General features: G+C 34.1%; 1 protein-coding gene across 1 annotated transcript in view; it reads left to right on the plus strand.

Moving 5' to 3' along the window:
• Positions 1-8,066: 8,066 nt before the first annotated feature.
• LOC139902097 (uncharacterized) overlaps positions 8,067-21,842 on the plus strand; it is a 56,852-nt gene continuing 43,076 nt past the window's right edge. The window contains exon 1 of the mRNA XM_071884752.1: positions 8,067-8,206. Coding sequence (XP_071740853.1) covers positions 8,067-8,206 — 140 coding nt within the window. The remainder of the gene's footprint in view (positions 8,207-21,842) is intronic.

Raw genomic sequence — 21,842 nt, forward strand, 5'->3', positions numbered from 1 at the left:
AAACCGTATATCGGATTCAGGCGAGTCTTAAACGAAAAGTCATCTACACATCCCGAACTTTCTGGAAATCAATTTTTCAGAAGCTCCATGAGTCAGATCAGACCCGGAAAAACAGATTCTAGTGCTCCGGAGTGGGTTTCTTGGTGTTTGATGTTTATCACGGTTCTCATCCTTGATGCGTATAAGTCTCAAGTGTACAACTCTTGATGTTTTAGCATCATTTTGACCAAGTTTTAACCATCAACACACAATGTCAAGACTAAGAAAAGAAGTACAACTCATTTAAGAGTTTTAGAAGGATGATGAACCAAAGTTACATCAAGTTCTTAGTTTCGACACAAGTACAAGTTCTATTTGGAATTTTAAACTATAAACTTGGATTCAAACCAAACAAGCAAGGCTTTAAGTTATAGAACTTAGATCTTAGCTAAATATTGAAGACCTTAGACTAGAAAGTCTAGATCTTGTGTTCTAGGTGAAACCCTAAGTTATAGAACTTAGACTTTCAACTTTTACAAAACCTTAAGTTATAAAAACTTAAATTTTTATAATGTAGAATGAATACAAGCTAGTGAGCTTTTGTTTTAACAAGTTGGATGACCATAAGTTACATAACTTAGATCAAACTTAGATGAGTGAAAGTTATAAGCTAGAAAGCTTAAACTTTCTTGTTCTTGAACATTCAAAGTCAGACTTTGGTTACAAGATGTATGATATCAAAGTTAACAAGTAATCTTTGACCATTGAAACATATACAAGTCGAAATACATAAGAACAAGAAAGAAATTAGAGCTAGTAATGAACAAGTTCAAGCTTGGATTCTTTACATAAAGAGATATCAAGATAGAAGCTTGAATCTTCATACAATAAACCTTAAGTTTCCAATACTTGAACAAAAGAAGATCTTAAAGTTTATGAACTTTAGATCTTTACAAGTTTTCATGTAGAACCAAAAGCTACAAAGCTTTGATCCTTGTTCTTGCTTCTTCATCATACAAGAGATTGAAGTTTGCAAGATAGTATAAGGATTCAAGTTACAAAAACCAAAATCCAAGAACAATAAGGATGATGATGATGCTACGGTTTTGAAGAAAGAAAGAAATGAATTTTAAAACTTACAACTAGAGAGGATTTCTTAGTGTGAGAAAGTAGTGAGAAACTAGAGAGAATTGTGTGTGTTTTGGATTTGAAAATGAGAATGAAATTTGGAAATTTAAGATGGTGGTGAGGAGTGCTAATGCCGACGGTTTCAAGGGGGTGGGGGGACCATTTTGGCTTGACATGGGTGGTGGTACAAGGGTGATGTGTGCATGTTGGGAAGCATGTAGCATGGTGTTAAAAATGTAAGAAAAGGTACATAAGCATGCTAGTAATTTTGTCTTATAACCTAATGGATTTGTCTTATATCTTAATGGGTTCATAAGTCCATTAAGATGGGCTAACTTACTAGCCCTTAAGCTAGTGTAGGGTGGGCCTTTGATAAACTAAGTCCATTAAAGCAAAAGCCCACTAATACCAACTAGTGTGCATTAATAAAACACTAAGCGTAATTAAGAAAATAAACGAAGTTCATAATTGTCATTAAGAAGTACAATTAAGTTCACGTGGCCATAAAACACCAATTATGCCTAAAGTATGACGTGTACCAAGTACGTAGCTCGTTCTAAATGATTAGTGACACTAACGGTCATAAAAGCATTCGAGGATCAAGTTAAGTGATTAAGCACTTAGTAACACGTTGTAAGGTATTAACAAGAGTAATTAGCATGGATAATGATCCCAGAATATTATCTAGCTTAGTACGCACATATACGCAAATTCGTGGTATAAATATAAGTCGAAAAAGTCGGGTCGTTACAGAATTAATCGACATCGTGTGTAAAGCCTGATTAATATCAGTGGGAACAAAGACAGAATAATAGGCATGCTGTGGTTGTGGGCCCAAAATACCTGTTGATGAATTTGGCCCATTCACTGGCTGAGTAGTCCATGGAGGCTGTGTGGATGTTAAGTGATTTGGCGTGGCCCAAGTTGTAGTTGGGTATAGGCATGGAGGTGTGGCCCAATTAGGGTTTTGATAAGTCCACTGGTTGTGCGGCTGATTTCCATACGGAGATGGATACTGTGTATTCCAATTCGAGTTCCAAACTTGACCACGACCAGATTCATATCGTCCTCTGCCTCCACGATATCCAATTCGTCCTCTACCACGTCCCCTGCCTCAATTTTGTTGATTATTGCCTCGATTAGGGTTAGTAGCGTATTCCTGTGATTTATTAGGGTTTGCGGTTTGTAACAGTATTGGATTGTTGTTCCGATTAGGGGTGGTGGTGTGTAATGCGGTTGCAGCAGAGGTTGCAGCACTTGAGGATTGGTGACGTTTTCTTGTTTCTTCCATCAAGAGGCGTGATCGAACCTCGTAAAATTCAGGTAGAGGATTTGTTTGGTGAATCATTGTTCCGATGACTTCATAACTCTCTGTTAAATCCTGATGTTGTTGATGGTTAAAGCCGGATGTACTTTGGCTTCAGACATATCGTGAAGAAGATAATGAGAAGAACAGGGGATTTAGAAGAAGAATTTGTAGAAGGTAATGAGAAGAACAGGGGATTTAGAAGAAGAATTTGCAGAAGAGTAGAGGCAGTCGTAAAAGGTTTTAGAGGGAAAAATAATCGCCCAGGTTTTTGTTTCAAGGATCTGATACCATGATATAAATCCAAATCGTTCTTTTACATTCCTTGAATCCCTCTATTTATAGAAGTATTTACATAGACCTAGCCTTTATCTATTTTAAGAAACACAAACCTTCTCTAATTACAATTACTTGCATCACAATCCTACTTGCATTACAAGTAATACTTGCATCATAAGTAATACTCTAATTGCTATAAACTAACTATTAACTAAATACAACTATCGACTATTACTTTTTACTTCTATAGTTGTAAATTTAATTAATTAGATTATATAGTGGGTCTCCAGTTTTAAGATGAAGTATGTCATGGTTAGTAGTGTTTAGTCATGGGTTAGTCTTTGTGAGAAAGTGCTGATGTGACGCTGATGTGACAATTGATCATGGGGAGGAAGTGATGTCATTTGGCAGCACTCTAAATAGTACTCGTAATAGTATAGCATATTCATTATTCAGCTTCATTCTCCACCCACAACACATAGAAATGGTAATATGACAACACTAACCACTTTCTAATATCAAACCACTTGCATTTTCCGCAACCATAAAAAAGGTGAATCTTTTTCTGGACCAAACCCAATAGATTTTATACAGGATTTGTTAATTTTCAACTTTGCAAAAGGTGTAAGCGAAATTTTTTTTATTTATTAATTTTATGAAAGTTAACATAAAGGACTTATAAATTTTCCAAAAAATAAAATAAAGTAAAGTGGATATATGCTACTTTATACTAGCTTTGATCAAACGAAGCATTGCTTCAGTGGTACCCGGCCCATATGATCCTAGGCCCCACGTTTGCAAAGATGGAAAAGGAAAACCATGCAGGCTCGAATCCGAGTTCTGGCAAGCTGTAGGGGTTTATGGTGATGGTGTTTCGCTAGGCTCCAGGGGGCTACGGGGGACCGCTGGATGGGTTGACAAGTGTCAACACAGGGCTTGCATATCCCTGCCGAAACATATGTTTTGGAAAAGGAAGAAACTAGGACACAGAAAGATACCCACCAAGATCTTAACTATTCACAATTATAGATTGATACTATATTAAGTAGCCAGCACCACAAATTCCCACCTTCATGGAAAGCATTCAGATTCTTTATCGCTATACAAACAATGATTCCCAACGATATGAAATGTAGGTGTCTTTATTATAACCTCTCCTTTTTTAAATTGATTCATTGTTTGTTCGACCATGGACCATGGAGATGTGCATATTGTGTTTAACATATGGTACACAAAAAATGTGGCCTCACACTACTTCAGGTCAAACTTGATATCATACTGTACATTGTACATTTACGTACAAAAATGCTTTTAGCACCTTAACTTTAACATTACTTTTTATTCTCTTGACTAGCTCCAATCTCTCGTTTCAGTGTCGACACACATTCTCATAAGTCAGACAAATCTAGGAGAATAAATTCTTGTGAATATATAAGAAGTATGAATAATGTTGAATAAGGCCATAAAATCAAGGATGGAAGTTTAGACCAATTTACTTAAAATGAGTTATGGTTACACAGTGTACCGGAGACAAGGTTTTCAAGTCGACCCGCAGGAACTATTTTGACCCATAGAAAACTTAGAGGTTTTTACTTGTTACCCAACCTGCCCATTTTTGATTCTCTTGTATGTATATTATGTGATTAGTAATTCCCTTGGTACGGCTATCTTACATAGTGGCTTAAGTATTCCAGGGTATAAGTTTCTATGTTTTGTTGAAATACCAAGTGTTTTATGTCCCTTAAAAATTTATTTATCTATGTTGCACATAGACATATCTAGCATATTGTCAACTATAACATCTTACATTGAATCAAGTTAGTATTAGGAGCCAAGCAGTTAAGCCTATCGTCATAACAGAAACGACTACAAATCTAAATGCCCAAGAGGCCTTACCTTGTCTGCTAACATGTTCTGCTCCTTTGAAATCTGGAAAAGAATTGCACAAGCAGACAAAAGAGTAATAGCTGTAGCATAAGTTGGTTCAATCCCCGTACCCAACGTTTTTTTAAATGTATCAAAAGCTTCACCATATTGAAAGAGTTGAACAAATCTAGAGATGACTGAAGTCCAAAAACAACATTAGGAACAACACAATATATCTTCTTGCATTAATTGCAGAAGTTAACGGACAGTTGAATCATCGTTAGCTTGGGAAAAAGATGAAAATATGTATTCCATGTCACCTAATTTGGAAAATTTCCCATGGATCATGTATTTTGAACCAAAACTAATGCCTCGTTCACGACCTGCAACTGTAGTAATCATAGCAACCAATCCCTTTCGATCATCAAGTCAAACACACTTCTTGCGTTGTTGGTTCACCCACATTTGTAGTACATATAGTTCAAAGTGCTAGTAACAAACACATCACATTTAAATCCGCGTTTTACAACAACATCATGTAAAATCTGTCCCAATTTCGATCCAGAAGGTGCCAGCATGCTTTCAAAACTGTAGCTAAAACGGATTTATTGGGTTCCAATCTTTCTCTTTGCATCTAAAATACACTTACGGCCTCTTGGTAGAACCTATGGCGTGCGTATGCGCCTACCACAACAATCTAACGATGAGTGTTACTATTTGGAATTTCATCGAACAGATTGTGTGCATCACATATATGAAGCATTGTGTGTATAAAGCTAAGTGCTTTGAGGCAATGTACTGATGTAGGTGGAGCGAGCTAACCCATTGATAATTAAGTGAGCATTATACCTGTTAAAACAAGTCCATCAGCAACATGAATTTGCTAAATTGTATCTATATCTATCATCTGCCAAACTTCAAATTCCCAATTTGTTTATAAATTAATACGATGTACTAAATTTATTATCAACTATCTGAAGTTATGCATCAGATTACTACAAGCACTGTACATGAAAGTACTTTCATCATTCTGCATCTTCCTCTCCTTTTTTTTTTTTTTTTTTTTTTTTATCAACTAACACTAACCTAATCTAATCTAACAGAAACCACCATTACAACCCTAATTACAACGACCCTAATTTATAACCGCAAATTTATAATTCTCTGATTACTCGATGTAAATTTCGTTCCAAAAATTCAATTTCTGGATTACAACTACTCTCGGCTAATTTGTTGAAGATACACATCAATCCTATACGTACACAAATCATGACGACAGAATTAGCGTTGATGTACAGTACTGGTATTTTGGTTCTCAAATGAAATGATTTTCGTAAACTTGTTGGGTTAGATCACCGTGACTTTGACGGGAAACAAATCTGAGTTGCAAAGTATTGGGACTTTACTATGAGGTGAAAGTGTTAGTTTTCGATGAATTATACTAAGACCGTATGTAACGGTTCCATCCCACGGATCCTACATGGCAAAAAAGCAATGCCCCAGCACCAAAGTATTGATGTGTTGGTTGGCAAAAATTGGAGGTGTGTGTTGCTGTGCAACGTATTAGAATATTAGTACCGGCCCAAACTAATTGTAAAACGGGCTCGGTCCATTAGGGTTTAGTTAGGTTTCTGTATCTATAAATAGTTGATCAATGAAACATTACACCTCACGGGGTTCATATTCTTTCATGATATCAGATGCTTAGGTTTCTTCCGCCGCCACCACTGAAAACGGATCCCTCTCTTCGCGCTCCCGGTCCGCGAATTAATTTTTTTTTTTTTTTTTTTTACGTATCTTCAAAGCTTCTTCAATCTTTTCTTCTCACATAGCAACCTTCTTCTATTTTTGTTTTCCTCCAAACCTGACGGCTATTCCATTTTTTCTTTAATCTACTTAGATTACTGTTTCTGCTACTTTGCATAAATTGCTCCATTTTTTTTCCCCCTACGGATCTATCATCTATTTCTCTATCATCTATTTCTTTTTTTAATCATATGCACTCTCCATCTTTATCTGTATTTCTTTTCGGCATTTAAAAAAAAAAAATTATAAATTTTTCCTTCGTTACCGTCAAACTCACTATCCACCATCTTCTACTCGCTGTTTATTCTTCTTTTGTCGTTCATTCTTCTTTCTATCCAACGTATGCATAGACCCTCTATGTGTAACCTGCCACAGGGCGCTAGTGCCCTTTTCTATTTATTTTCTTTGTCATCCTCTTATTTTCTAAAATTTCTTATCCCTTTTTATTATTTTCAAAATATTATTTTTATCCCTTTTTAATACTTAACCCACTAAAATTTTAACACATCATCACAATACTCCTAACCCACACCAAAAACCCACACCATCACTACTCAACATAAAAAAATCTACACATCATAATCATCAAAAAAGTACAAAAAACAACTCACACCACCAACTCATGCCCCCTACCACTACAAATAGTTTAACTCATATAAATATTTTATAGCGCGTGCCTGGCATCGATTTTCAACAAACATGCCACACTAAACTAGCTTGGTGTCCTGGAATGTGGCAACAGAAAGATGCATTGCGTGTTGGCTACATGGCTCATTCTGATTCTTCTCGACCGTTTGAAATCAAACTCTTCAATTTTCAAACTCAAACGGATAGTTTCATAATTTAATTTAAATATATAATTAATAATAATAAATCTATACAACTTATATAATTTATCTATAAATACATTTCATAACAAACACATTTTTTTATAAAATCTCATCCATCTTTTCTCCCACTTTTGTTCTTTCGTTATTTTATATAACACTCAACAATGGCAAACTCAAACCCGAATGAACGGTCGTTGTATACCAACTATTTGGGTGGCGAACCGACAACTCTAGGCTCGTCATCTTCATCCTCATCGCGACCTTCATTTGGTTTTGCCGGTTATACGCAAAACGTGTTCGGTATGAGCCAGCAAGAAATTCAACAACAAATCCAACAACTTCGGCAGCTTCAACAACTACATTAAATCCAACAATCACTCGGGTTAACACCACAACGACCTTTGAAACAAACTCAATACGCGTTCAATAGGAGCCAACAAGATACCCAACAACAAACCCACCAACAAACGCAACAACAAACCGAACAACAAACGCAACAAGCCGGTGGTTCGAGGAAAAAAAGAAGTCCCCAACGAAAAGGAAAAGAAAAAACACGCGAACCATGCAACAAAAAGTGTGAACACCGCAAAAAGAAGTTCGATTGGTAAAATGTTGAATTGATTCGTCCGAGGATCCGATTACCGAAAACTCACAATAACGGAATTCTTTGTGGGCTACCGTAGCAGAAAAGTTCAACGACAACAATAAAGGATGGTTTCAAGGTGAAGATGTGTTATCGGGTAAATGACGCTATGTGAACAAGGGATGTAAGTCTTTTCATGGATACTATGAAGAAGAAAAACGCAATCCAAGACGCAGTGGACGAAGCAATCAAGACTTTTACGAGGGTCTGGTGAAATCGTATTGTATGAATGAGGGAAAAACGTGGGAATTTAAAGAAGCTTGGTAAATTTTTGAAAAACAAACTGAAGTGGCTTACGCCTACTCCGATTGGTGGAGCTATTATTGGTAGAAGTTTGCGCAATGAGGATGCTGAAGACGCGATCATACGGTTGATATCACGGTCGAGTTGATGCTCTTTTAGGTGATGATGATATTCCAAGGCCCATGGGAAGGAATCGAGCAAGGAAAGCGGTTAGGAGTTCTGCATGTTCCAATTCGATGAAAAGCTCCCGTAACAAACTCTTCAAGATTTCAGGTGTTAGTTGAAGAAGTTAACACGTACAAGACCGAAGTTGTTCATAAAAAGCCTGAATAAATGGACACAGTCACTCAGGTGGATTGTATGAAATCTGCGATCGAAGCTACAAGATTTATCGCATCAATAGCAAGTTTAAACATCACGACCCCGAAGGAAAAGAAACGTATTCAGAAGATGAAGAATAAATTGCTCGAAAAGTACGGTGATTAAATTCAACTTTAGGACGAAGACGAATAGTATTGTATTTTTAATTTTTAGGGAACTATAATTAGTGTCATTTTTAATTTCTAATTCTAGGACTTTTGAATTAATGTAACCGTATTATTAAATCTCACTTAAGTGTGTTTTATTAGCCTAAAATTTGTTCACTTTACAAAATAATAATTTAATTAATTAAACAAAATAAAAATTAAAATAAATTATGTAATAAGAAAAATGATAAAGAAATTAAAAATATCCACTCTACCCCAACACGCCACTCAAAACAACACCCCATTATTTTCTAGTTTACCAACACGCTTGCCGCATCAGCACCAAGCACCCCACCTCACCCCGAGCATGCCACTTTTTTCCATCACCATTAAAAATTGGGTAATAACCTTACTTTTTCCGTTAATTCATAACGACTATTAGATTACTTTTATGTTCTACCTTGATGAGATAACATTTACACTATGCATGCTTTGTTTACAATACATTTTTCTTTAAATTTAAGCTTTGTGTGTTTTATTCGTTTGCTAGAGAAAATGTAGGTTTGTAAACTTGCGTTTTTACTTTACATTACTTGTCAGTTATTAAACATAGATTAACGCTTGAATATTTACGTTGGATCTTAAACAACACAATCACTTTGGTTTGTCTATCAATATTAATGTACTATCCATCAACGTAAACACTTTCCCCGTAATTACTTGTACGTTTGATTATGTCGAAGCGTTTCGACCACTATGCCAATTGATTTTACCTCATTGTAGATGTTGTTTGATTCTTGGCATCACTTTGATGTCAATTAATCATCTTCGCAAAATCACCCATATTCATTGCTCTTCAACTTTTTGGTTAATCGTGTTCCACAGTCTTCTTTTTAGCGTTTCCTTTTAGTGAGTCTTTCGATTAATCGACTCACCAGTCACCATTGAGCCAACTAAGCTTATTTTTGCTTCATCATATGATTATTTTTTTAAGGTATAACTTTTGTTTCTTTACCTATAAATATAAAATATAAATAACATAGTAATAAACATAAACATATATAGAATATAATATAAAACGAAAATGTGAATATATATATATATATATATATATATATATATATATATATATATATATATATATATATATATATATATATATATATATATATATATATATATATATATATATATATATATCACATTTTTAAGGTATGACTTCTGTTTTTTAAAATTTAGAGGTCTTTAGTGTTTCTTGTAATTGGTTTTTGGGCTTGTGAGAACGGTTTTAGCATTGTGTTATGTTGTAGTCACGTGTTAGTTTTTAGTTAAATATTTTTTCACCATGTTTGCGAGTTCGTTTTGTTTAGATCATTTGTTGTATTAATGGTAATTGTTGTACTTTTATATGTTCGATTATGTCCCGTTGTTGATTTCGTTGTTTGCCCCTACAACACCACAACAACCTCTACCGCAACAGCCTCACAAGGGGTGTTGTGGGACAACGAAGAGCTTGACAACAACCCCACAATGTATAGTCTTAGATTGTTGTTGGCTATGACTCGTTTGTTGGTTTACTTTTGAATCAGTTGTACACTTGTACGTAGGGATGTCAAATGATTGGATATGGATCGGAATATCCTATATCCATATTCAAAACCATTTAATTTTTAAACTCATATCCATATTCACATCCTTTTAAATCTTATTTTTCCATCTATATTCATATCCGTTAAATTTTGCGGGTTAACGAATATTCGTTGAATTTTTAAGTTTTTTAAAGATAACATAATTTAATAAAATTTATACCGAAAACTTGTAATTGTTATCGTTAAATGAGCAAAATATGTATATTTATGTTTTAATTAATATTTCATGTAATATGTAAAAATTTTAGTTAGTCACACATGCTTTGAGCTACTTTTAATTGTTATTATAATCGATTAAGATTGATGTATGCATTTCGATTCTCTATATGACAATAATAAACAAAAACTCAAATTACATTAGATATGATATGTACGATATATGAATCTAATATTATTCACAAAGGTGTTTCTTAAAAATCTGTATATTTGATAACATTTTAATAGTTTATAATTATAACGTTTATGTAGAAGGTATGTGATTGTATATACAAAGTAAATATGCAGTGTTACTCTTGTTAAGTCGGTACTTTCGAGTCTACCTTTGTATTACTTTTCGATCTTCCTTGCCCCGCCATGTGTGATTAGTGAGCTTGAGAAAGTGAGGAGACAATTCTTTTGGGGGGATACTGGGTCGGGGAAAAAAATATCTTGGATCAAATGGGAAAAAATTCTTTTACCATATTCGGAGGGTAGTCTAAACTTCGGGTCTCTAAAATGCAAGAACTTGGCTCTTTTATGCAAATGGTGGTGGCGGCTTCTTAATGAGCCTTGCTCATTATGGGTCAAAATCATCACAAGCATTTATGGGCCTTTTGGTGGAATTTTTAACACTATGTACAACCCTAACATGTCATCTACACGAACTTGGAGACGTATTCTTCATGCAGGTCTATCTTTAAGCAAGTTTGGCATCAACTTTTCCAATACCTTCCAGAGAGTAATAGGTGATGGAACAAAGACACTGTTTTGGAAGCAAAAATGGGTTGGGGATCAGACTCTCGAACAACAGTTCAACAGGCTTTTTGTGACGACCCGAAAATTTTCGACTAAATTTAAACTTTATCTTTATATTATTCTGACACGATAAGCAATGTTTGTTAAGTTAAATCTCAAGGATTTTAAACTATGTTTATACATTCATTTAAACCTCGACCAAATTCCAATGATTCACGAACCATTAAATGAACATATATGAATATGTATGTATATGTGTATATGTTATAAATTTAAAATGTCAACAAAGTATTTAAACGTATAATGCTTTATATGAACGTATTTGTTTCAATATGATTATCGACGAAATTAAAAAATATATATTAAATGATTGAATTATCAGAAACATTGAATTATGATTACAAGTCTCTGTTGAGAGGTCCACTATGATTTGAGAAAATCTATTCCTCTTAACGATATTCGGAATAATTTGTAAAGCTATTTATAAATAAAAATAAAAAGTGTCATTTACGAAAGTTAGACAAAAGCTAGTGGAGAATTGGTTTCCATAATATTCTATTAATCTATTTTCAAACGTACAAAAATGTTTTCAGTTTAAAAAGAACTTTATTATTAAAACGTATATAACTTTTATAAATATCTAGAATCACTTTTGACAACTCATTACTTAACCAGTATAATAAATATAACGATATTTATATTTTATTTCATTAAATATATATAACGATTTAAATTAATATTATATATATTTATACGCGTATTATACATACATAGTTTTTATACTTTTACTATACTTTAACTTTACCATTAATTTACTTATACTTTACTTTAACTTTAATAATTCACTTTAATAATTCATACTTTAATAATTCACTTTAATAATTCATACTTTAATAATTCACTTTAATAATTCACTTTAATAATTCATACTTTAATAATTCACTTTAATAATTCATACTTTAATAATTCATTTTAATAATTCATACTTTAATAATTCACTTTAATAATTCAAAAATCAATTATAAATAGAATTCAATAGGTTTCATTATTTCATAAAAACTTGAAAATATATTTCTCTAAACTCTCTCAATCGATTTACATAGTATACATAAAATATTACGACGGAGTGATGTCCGAGTGATTTCAAAATAGTTTTTTGAATGAGTCGAAGCTAAGAAAATTATAGGTTATAGCTATGGAGGTGATGGGTATGGTTCATGGGTATGCTCGTGAGTTCAATCTAGTGTTTATCATCTCCGTTGCGTCTACGTACTTTTCTGCAATATTGAATCTCAATATTGATACGTGAGCACTCATAACTTAACTTTTATATATCAATAGTGTATCCCTGACTAGTACTCGAGTATATAGGATTATGCATGCTTGTACATTCGATATTGTCCTTAGATATGTTTGTTGAATCCTGAATTAGATACATATGCTACCGAGATAGGGTATATGATATGCATGTCATTGGAAAGCTAGCGAAAAATTAAGAACTTTTCATTTAGATATCGAATGGTTTCGATGAACAGATTAGAAGTTATAGTCAACTGAATTTTAGTATTATTGTTAAAATGATTATTATTACTATCGTCGTTATTATTTTAATAGAAATATCATTGTTATTATAAAATATCATTATTACTATTATGTTAATATTATCATTTTATCATAATAACATTTTTAGTAAATATAAATATTGTTATTTTTTTATAGAATAATAATAATTATTATTACAAAATAATACAACTTTTACTTATTATTATTATGATCAATATTATTTTATCAAATAAATAGGGGATACAAAGATATTTTTCACCACGCGTAATATAATTACATTAATAATACTTACCACTATAGTTTTACGATATTAAGTGAACTTTATAAATTTTACTACTTAAGATATATAAAAGTATATTTTATCATATATAAACGTTAATATAAAATTTTATTAATAAATTACTTTTATTATTATAAAATCTAATAAATATATTTTAATATATAAAATGACTATAGTTAAGTTATATAATAAACACGTATAAATTTTAGAAGTCATTTTGGGTCAAGTTGACTTTTGTTGACTTTTGCATATTAGTCTCGAGCATTAGGATTGTGGTACACTATGACTTGACCAAAAATTGTTAGACAAATATTGACTAACATATAAATATATATAATTAATATAGGTTCATGAATCTGAGGCCAACCTTGCACTTGTTAAATGACGTTATATGTATTTTTACTACGAAATACAGTATGGTGAGTTTCATTTGCTCCCTTTTATATATATTTTTGGGACTGAGAATACATGCGCTGTTTTTATAAATATTTTACGAAATAGGCACAAGTACTAAAACTAATTCTACGTGGGTTTAAACCAGAAATATACCCTTAGCTTGGTAACATTAAACTACTTGTCTATGTACGGTAGGCGCGAATCCTAAAGATAGATCTATTGGGCCTGACAAACCCCATCCTGACTATGGGATGCTTTAGTACTTCGAGGTTATTTTAAACACTCATGGTCTGGTGTACTTCAGAGGGTAAAACATGAACGTTAAGGCTTGTTACCGGGTGCCTACAACTTATAGAATACTTTTATACACTTGCGAGTGTACATATATTTATAAACAGAAATCTTGTGGTCTATTAATATATTGAAATGATTGTTATGATAAACCTATGAACTCACCAACCTTTTGGTTGACACTTTAAAGTATGTTTATTCTCAGGTATTAAAGAAATCTTCCGCTGTACATTAGCTCATTTTAAGGATATTACTTGGAGTCATTCATGGCATATTTTGAAAGACGTTGCATTCGAGTCATTGAGTTCATCAAGATTACTATTATGTCAATTATAGTTGGATGTATTATGAAATGGTGTGCATGCCGTCAACTTTCGTTGTAAAGAAAGTTTGTCTTTTAAAAACGAATGCAATGTTTGTAAAATGTATCATATAGAGGTCAAATACCTCGCGATGTAATCAACTATTGTGAATCGTTTATAATGTATATGAACGGGTCCTTTCAGTTGGTATCAGTGCTCTGATACCAACTGAAATGTCCCGTTCTTATTGATTAAAAACGTTCCATATTAATTGATTTCGTTGCGAGGTTTTGACCTCTATATGAGACGTTTTTCAAAGACTGCATTCATTTTTAAAACAAACCATAACCTTTATTTCATAAATAAAGGTTTAAAAAGATTTACGTAGATTATCAAATAATGATAATCTAAAATATCCTGTTTACACACGACCATTACATAATGGTTTACAATACAAATATGTTACATCGAAATCAGTTTCTTGAATGCAGTTTTTACACAATATCATACAAACATGGACTCCAAATCTTGTCCTTATTTTAGTATGCAACAGCGGAAGCTCTTAATATTCACCTGAGAATAAACATGCTTTAAACGTCAACAAAAATGTTGGTGAGTTATAGGTTTAACCTATATATATCAAATCGTAACAATAGACCACAAGATTTCATATTTCAATACACATCCCATACATAGAGATAAAAATCATTCATATGGTGAACACCTGGTAACCGACATTAACAAGATGCATATATAAGAATATCCCCATCATTCCGGGACACCCTTCGGATATGATATAAATTTCGAAGTACTAAAGCATCCGGTACTTTGGATGGGGTTTGTTAGGCCCAATAGATCTATCTTTAGGATTCTCGTCAATTAGGGTGTCTGTTCCCTAATTCTTAGATTACCAGACTTAATAAAAAGGGGCATATTCGATTTCGATAATTCAACCATAGAATGTAGTTTCACGTACTTGTGTCTATTTTGTAAATCATTTATAAAACCTGCATGTATTCTCATCCCAAAAATATTAGATTTTAAAAGTGGGACTATAACTCACTTTCACAGATTTTTACTTCGTCGGGAAGTAAGACTTGGGCACTGGTTGATTCACGAACCTATAACAATATATACATATATATCAAAGTATGTTCAAAATATATTTACAACACTTTTAATATATTTTGATGTTTTAAGTTTATTAAGTCAGCTGTCCTCGTTAGTAACCTACAACTAGTTTTCCACAGTTAGATGTACAGAAATAAATCAATAAATATTATCTTGAATCAATCCACGACCCAGTGTATACGTATCTCAGTATTGATCACAACTCAAACTATATATATTTTGGAATCAACCTCAACCCTGTATAGCTAACTCCAACATTCACATATAGAGTGTCTATGGTTGTTCCGAAATATATATAGATGTGTCGACATGATAGGTCGAAATATTGTATACGTGTCTATGGTATCTCAAGATTACATAATATACAATACAAGTTGATTAAGTTATGGTTGGAATAGATTTGTTACCAATTTTCACGTAGCTAAAATGAGAAAAATTATCCAATCTTGTTTTACCCATAACTTCTTCATTTTAAATCCGTTTTAAGTGAATCAAATTGTTATGGTTTCATATCGAACTCTATTTTATGAATCTAAACAGAAAAAGTATAGGTTTATAGTCAGAAAAATAAGTTACAAGTCGTTTTTGTAAAGGTAGTCATTTCAGTCGAAAGAACGACGTCTAGATGACCATTTTAGAAAACATACTTCCACTTTGAGTTTAACCATAATTTTTGGATATAGTTTCATGTTCATAATAAAAATAATTTTCTCAGAATAACAACTTTTAAATCAAAGTTTATCATAGTTTTTAATTAACTAACCCAAAACAGCCCGCGGTGTTACTACGACGGCGTAAATCCGGTTTTACGGTGTTTTTCATGTTTCCAGGTTTTAAATCATTAAGTTAGCATATCATATAGATATAGAACATGTGTTTAGTTGATTTTAAAAGTCAAGTTAGAAGGATTAACTTTTGTTTGCGAACAAGTTTAGAATTAACTAAACTATGTTCTAGTGATTACAAGTTTAAACCTTCGAATAAGATAGCTTTATATGTATGAATCGAATGATGTTATGAACATCATTACTACCTTAAGTTCCTTAGATAAACCTACTGGAAAAGAGAAAAATGGATCTAGCTTCAATGGATCCTTGGATGGCTCGAAGTTCTTGAAGCAGAATCATGACACGAAAACAAGTTCAAGTAAGATCATCACTTGAAATAAGATTGTTATAGTTATAGAAATTGAATCAAAGTTTGAATATGATTATTACCTTGTATTAGAATGATAACCTACTGTAAGAAACAAAGATTTCTTGAGGTTGGATGATCACCTTACAAGATTGGAAGTGAGCTAGCAAACTTGAAAGTATTCTTGATTTTATGAAACTAGAACTTTTGGAATTTATGAAGAACACTTAGAACTTGAAGATAGAACTTGAGAGAGATCAATTAGATGAAGAAAATTGAAGAATGAAAGTGTTTGTAGGTGTTTTTGGTCGTTGGTATATGGATTAGATATAAAGGATATGTAATTTTGTTTTCATGTAAATAAGTCATGAATGATTACTCATATTTTTGTAATTTTATGAGATATTTCATGCTAGTTGCCAAATGATGGTTCCCACATGTGTTAGGTGACTCACATGAGCTGCTAAGAGCTGATCATTGGAGTGTATATATCAATAGTACATACATCTAAAAGCTGTGTATTGTACGAGTACGAATACGGGTGTATACGAGTAGAATTGTTGATGAAACTGAACTAGGATGTAATTGTAAGCATTTTTGTTAAGTAGAAGTATTTTGATAAGTGTCTTGAAGTCTTTCAAAAGTGTATGAATACATATTAAAACACTACATGTATATACATTTTAACTGAGTCGTTAAGTCATCGTTAGTCGTTACATGTAAATGTTGTTTTGAAACCTTTAGGTTAACGATCTTGTTAAATGTTGTTAACCCAATGTTTATAATATCAAAAGAGATTTTAAATTATTATATTATCATGATATTATGATGTACGAATATATCTTAATATGATATATATACATTAAATGTCGTTACAACGATAATCGTTACATATATGTCTCGTTTCAAAATCATTAAGTTAGTAGTCTTGTTTTTACATATGTAGTTCATTGTTAATATACTTAATGATATGTTTACTTATCATAGTATCATTTTAACTATATATATATCCATATATATGTCATCATATAGTTTTTATAAGTTTTAACATTCGTGAATCACCAGTCAACTTGGGTAGTCAATTGTCTATATGAAACCTATTTCAATTAATCAAGTCTTAACAAGTTTGATTGCTTAATACGTTGGAAACATTTAATCATGTAAATATAAATCTCAATTAATATATATAAACATGGAAAAGTTCGGGTCACTACAGTACCTACCCGTTAAATAAATTTCGTCCCGAAATTTTACGCTGTTGAAGGTGTTGACGAATCTTCTGGAAAGAGATGCGGGTATTTCTTCTTCATCTGATCTTCACGCTCCCAGGTGAACTCGGGTCCTCTACGAGTATTCCATCGAACCTTAACAATTGGTATCTTGTTTTGCTTAAGTCTTTTAACCTCACGATCCATTATTTCGACGGGTTCTTCGATGAATTGAAGTTTTTCGTTGATTTGGATTTCATCTAACGGAATAGTGAGATCTTCTTTAGCAAAACATTTCTTCAAATTCGAGACGTGGAAAGTGTTATGTACAGCCGCGAGTTGTTGAGGTAACTCAAGTCGGTAAGCTACTGGTCCGACACGATCAATAATCTTGAATGGTCCAATATACCTTGGATTTAATTTCCCTTGTTTACCAAATCGAACAACGCCTTTCCAAGGTGCAACTTTAAGCATGACCATCTCTCCAATTTCAAATTCTATATCTTTTCTTTTAATGTCAGCGTAGCTCTTTTGTCGACTTTGGGCGGTTTTCAACCGTTGTTGAATTTGGATGATCTTCTCGGTAGTTTCTTGTATAATCTCCGGACCCGTAATCTGTCTATCCCCCACTTCACTCCAACAAATCGGAGACCTGCACTTTCTACCATAAAGTGCTTCAAACGGCGCCATCTCAATGCTTGAATGGTAGCTGTTGTTGTAGGAAAATTCTGCTAACGGTAGATGTCGATCCCAACTGTTTCCGAAATCAATAACACATGCTCGTAGCATGTCTTCAAGCGTTTGTATCGTCCTTTCGCTCTGCCCATCAGTTTGTGGATGATAGGCAGTACTCATGTCTAGACGAGTTCCTAATGCTTGCTGTAATGTCTGCCAGAATCTTGAAATAAATCTGCCATCCCTATAAGAGATAATAGAGATTGGTATTCCATGTCTAGAGATGACTTCCTTCAAATACAGTCGTGCTAACTTCTCCATCTTGTCATCTTCTCTTATTGGCAGGAAGTGTGCTGATTTGGTGAGACGATCAATTATTACCCAAATAGTATCAAAACCACTTGCAGTCCTTGGCAATTTAGTGATGAAATCCATGGTAATGTTTTCCCATTTCCATTCTGGGATTTCGGGTTGTTGAAGTAGACCTGATGGTTTCTGATGCTCAGCTTTGACCTTAGAATACGTCAAACATTCTCCTACGTATTTAGCAACATCGGCTTTCATACCCGGCCACCAAAAATGTTTCTTGAGATCCTTGTACATCTTCCCCGTTCCAGGATGTATTGAGTATCTGGTTTTATGAGCTTCTCTAAGTACCATTTCTCTCATATCTCCAAATTTTGGTACCCAAATCCTTTCAGCCCTATACCGGGTTCCGTCTTTCCGAATATTAAGATGCTTCTCCGATCCTTTGGGTATTTCATCCTTTAAATTTCCCTCTTTTAAAACTCCTTGTTGCGCCTCCTTTATTTGAGTAGTAAGGTTATTATGAATCATTATATTCATAGATTTTACTCGAATGGGTTCTCTGTCCTTCCTGCTCAAGGCATCGGCTACCACATTTGCCTTCCCCGGGTGGTAACGAATCTCAAAGTCGTAATCATTCAATAATTCAATCCACCTACGCTGCCTCATATTCAGTTGTTTCTGATTAAATATGTGTTGAAGACTTTTGTGGTCAGTATATATAATACTTTTGACCCCATATAAGTAGTGCCTCCAAGTCTTTAATGCAAAAACAACCGCGCCTAATTCCAAATCATGCGTCGTATAATTTTGTTCGTGAATCTTCAATTGTCTAGACGCATAAGCAATCACCTTCGTTCGTTGCATTAATACACAACCGAGACCTTGCTTTGATGCGTCACAATAAATCACAAAATCATCATTCCCTTCAGGCAATGACAATATAGGTGCCGTAGTTAGCTTTTTCTTCAATAACTGAAACGCTTTCTCTTGTTCATCATTCCATTCAAATTTCTTCCCTTTATGCGTTAATGCAGTCAAGGGTTTTGCTATTCTGGAAAAGTCTTGGATGAACCTTCTGTAGTAACCAGCTAGTCCTAAAAACTGGCGTATGTGTTTCGGAGTTTTCGGAGTTTCCCACTTTTCAACAGTTTCTATCTTTGCCGGATCCACCTTAATACCTTCTTTGTTCACTATGTGACCGAGGAATTGAACTTCTTCCAACCAAAATGCACACTTTGAAAACTTAGCGTACAATTCTTCCTTCCTCAATACTTCTAACACCTTTCTCAAATGTTCACCGTGCTCTTGGTCATTCTTTGAGTAAATAAGTATGTCATCAATGAAAACAATGACAAACTTGTCAAGGTATGGTCCACACACTCGGTTCATAAGGTCCATGAACACAGCTGGTGCATTAGTTAAACCAAACGGCATGACCATAAACTCGTAATGACCGTAACGTGTTCTGAAAGCAGTCTTTGGAATATCATCTTCTTTCACCCGCATTTGATGATACCCGGAACGTAAGTCAATCTTTGAATAAACAGACGAGCCTTGTAGTTGATCATATAAGTCGTCGATTCTTGGTAGTGGGTAGCGATTCTTGATGGTAAGTTTGTTCAACTCTCGGTAGTCGATACACAACCTGAATGTACCATCTTTCTTCTTGACAAACAAAACAGGAGCTCCCCACGGTGATGTGCTTGGTCGAATGAAACCACGCTCTAAAAGTTCTTGTAATTGGCTTTACAGTTCTTTCATTTCGCTGTGTGCGAGTCTGTAAGGAGCACGAGCTATTGGTGCAGCTCCTGGTACAAGATCTATTTGAAATTCAACGGATCGATGTGGGGGTAATCCCGGTAATTCTTTCAGAAATACATCGGGAAATTCTTTTGCAATGGGAACATCATTGATGCTCTTCTCTTCAGTTTGTACTTTCTCGACGTGTGCTAGAACAGCATAGCAACCTTTTCTTATTAGTTTTTGTGCCTTCAAATTACTAATAAGATGAAGCTTCGTGTTGCCCTTTTCTCCGTACACCATTAAGGGTTTTCCTTTTTCTCGTATAATGCGAATTACATTTTTGTAACAAACGATCTCTGCTTTCACTTCTTTCAACCAGTCCATACCGATTATCACATCAAAACTCCCTAACTCTACTGGTATCAAATCAATCTTAAATGTTTCGCTAACCAGTTTAATTTCTCGATTCCGACATATATTATCTGCTGAAATTAATTTACCATTTGCTAATTCGAGTAAAAATTTACTATCCAAAGGCGTCAATGGACAACTTAATTTAGCACAAAAATCTCTACTCATATAGCTTCTATCCGCACCCGAATCAAATAAAACGTAAGCAGATTTATTGTCAATAAGAAACGTACCCGTAACAAGCTCCGGGTCTTCCTGTGCCTCTGCCGCATTAATATTGAAAACTCTTCCGCGGCCTTGTCCATTCGTGTTCTCCTGGTTCGGGCAATTTCTAATAATGTGGCCCGGTTTTCCACATTTATAACAAACTACATTGGCATAACTTGCTCCGACACTACTTGCTCCGCCATTACTCGTTCCGACACCATTTATTCCTTTCGTTCTATTAACCCCTGGTCCGTAAACCTCACACTTCGCCGCGCTATGACCATTTCTTTTACACTTGTTGCAAAATTTGGTGCAGAACCCCGAGTGATACTTTTCACACCTTTGGCATAGCTGCTTCTGATTTTTGTTGTTGTTGCGGTTATTATTGTTGTTGGGATGATTGTTGTAGTTGCCGTTGCTGCTGTTGTTGTTGTTGTTGTTGTTGTTGGGCCGTTTGTTGTAGTTGCGATTGATGTTGCGATTGTTGGGATAATTGTTGCGATTATTGTTGTAATTGCTGTTGTTGTTGTATTGGTGATTCTTATCACCGTTATCCTCCCACTTTCTTTTGACTTGCTTCACATTGGCCTCTTTAGCAGTCTGTTCTTTAATTCTTTCTTCAATCTGGTTCACTAGTTTGTGAGCCATTCTACATGCCTGTTGTATAGAGGCGGGCTCGTGTGAACTTATATCTTCTTGGATTCTTTCCGGTAATCCTTTCACAAATACGTCGATCTTCTCTTCCTCATCTTCGAATGCTCCCGGACACAATAGGCACAATTCTGTGAATCGTCTTTCGTACGTGGTAATATCAAATCCTTGGGTTCGTAACCCTCTAAGTTCTGTCTTGAGCTTATTGACCTCGGTTCTGGGACGGTACTTCTCGTTCATCAAGTGCTTGAATGCTGACCACGGTAGTGCGTACACATCGTCTTGTCCCACTTGCTCTAGATAGGTATTCCACCATGTTAACGCAGAACCTGTGAAGGTATGCGTAGCGTACTTCACTTTGTCCTCTTCAGTACACTTACTTATGGCAAAC

This window comes from Rutidosis leptorrhynchoides, chromosome 3 (genome assembly GCF_046630445.1).
Source record: "Rutidosis leptorrhynchoides isolate AG116_Rl617_1_P2 chromosome 3, CSIRO_AGI_Rlap_v1, whole genome shotgun sequence".
NCBI lineage: Eukaryota > Viridiplantae > Streptophyta > Magnoliopsida > Asterales > Asteraceae > Rutidosis > Rutidosis leptorrhynchoides.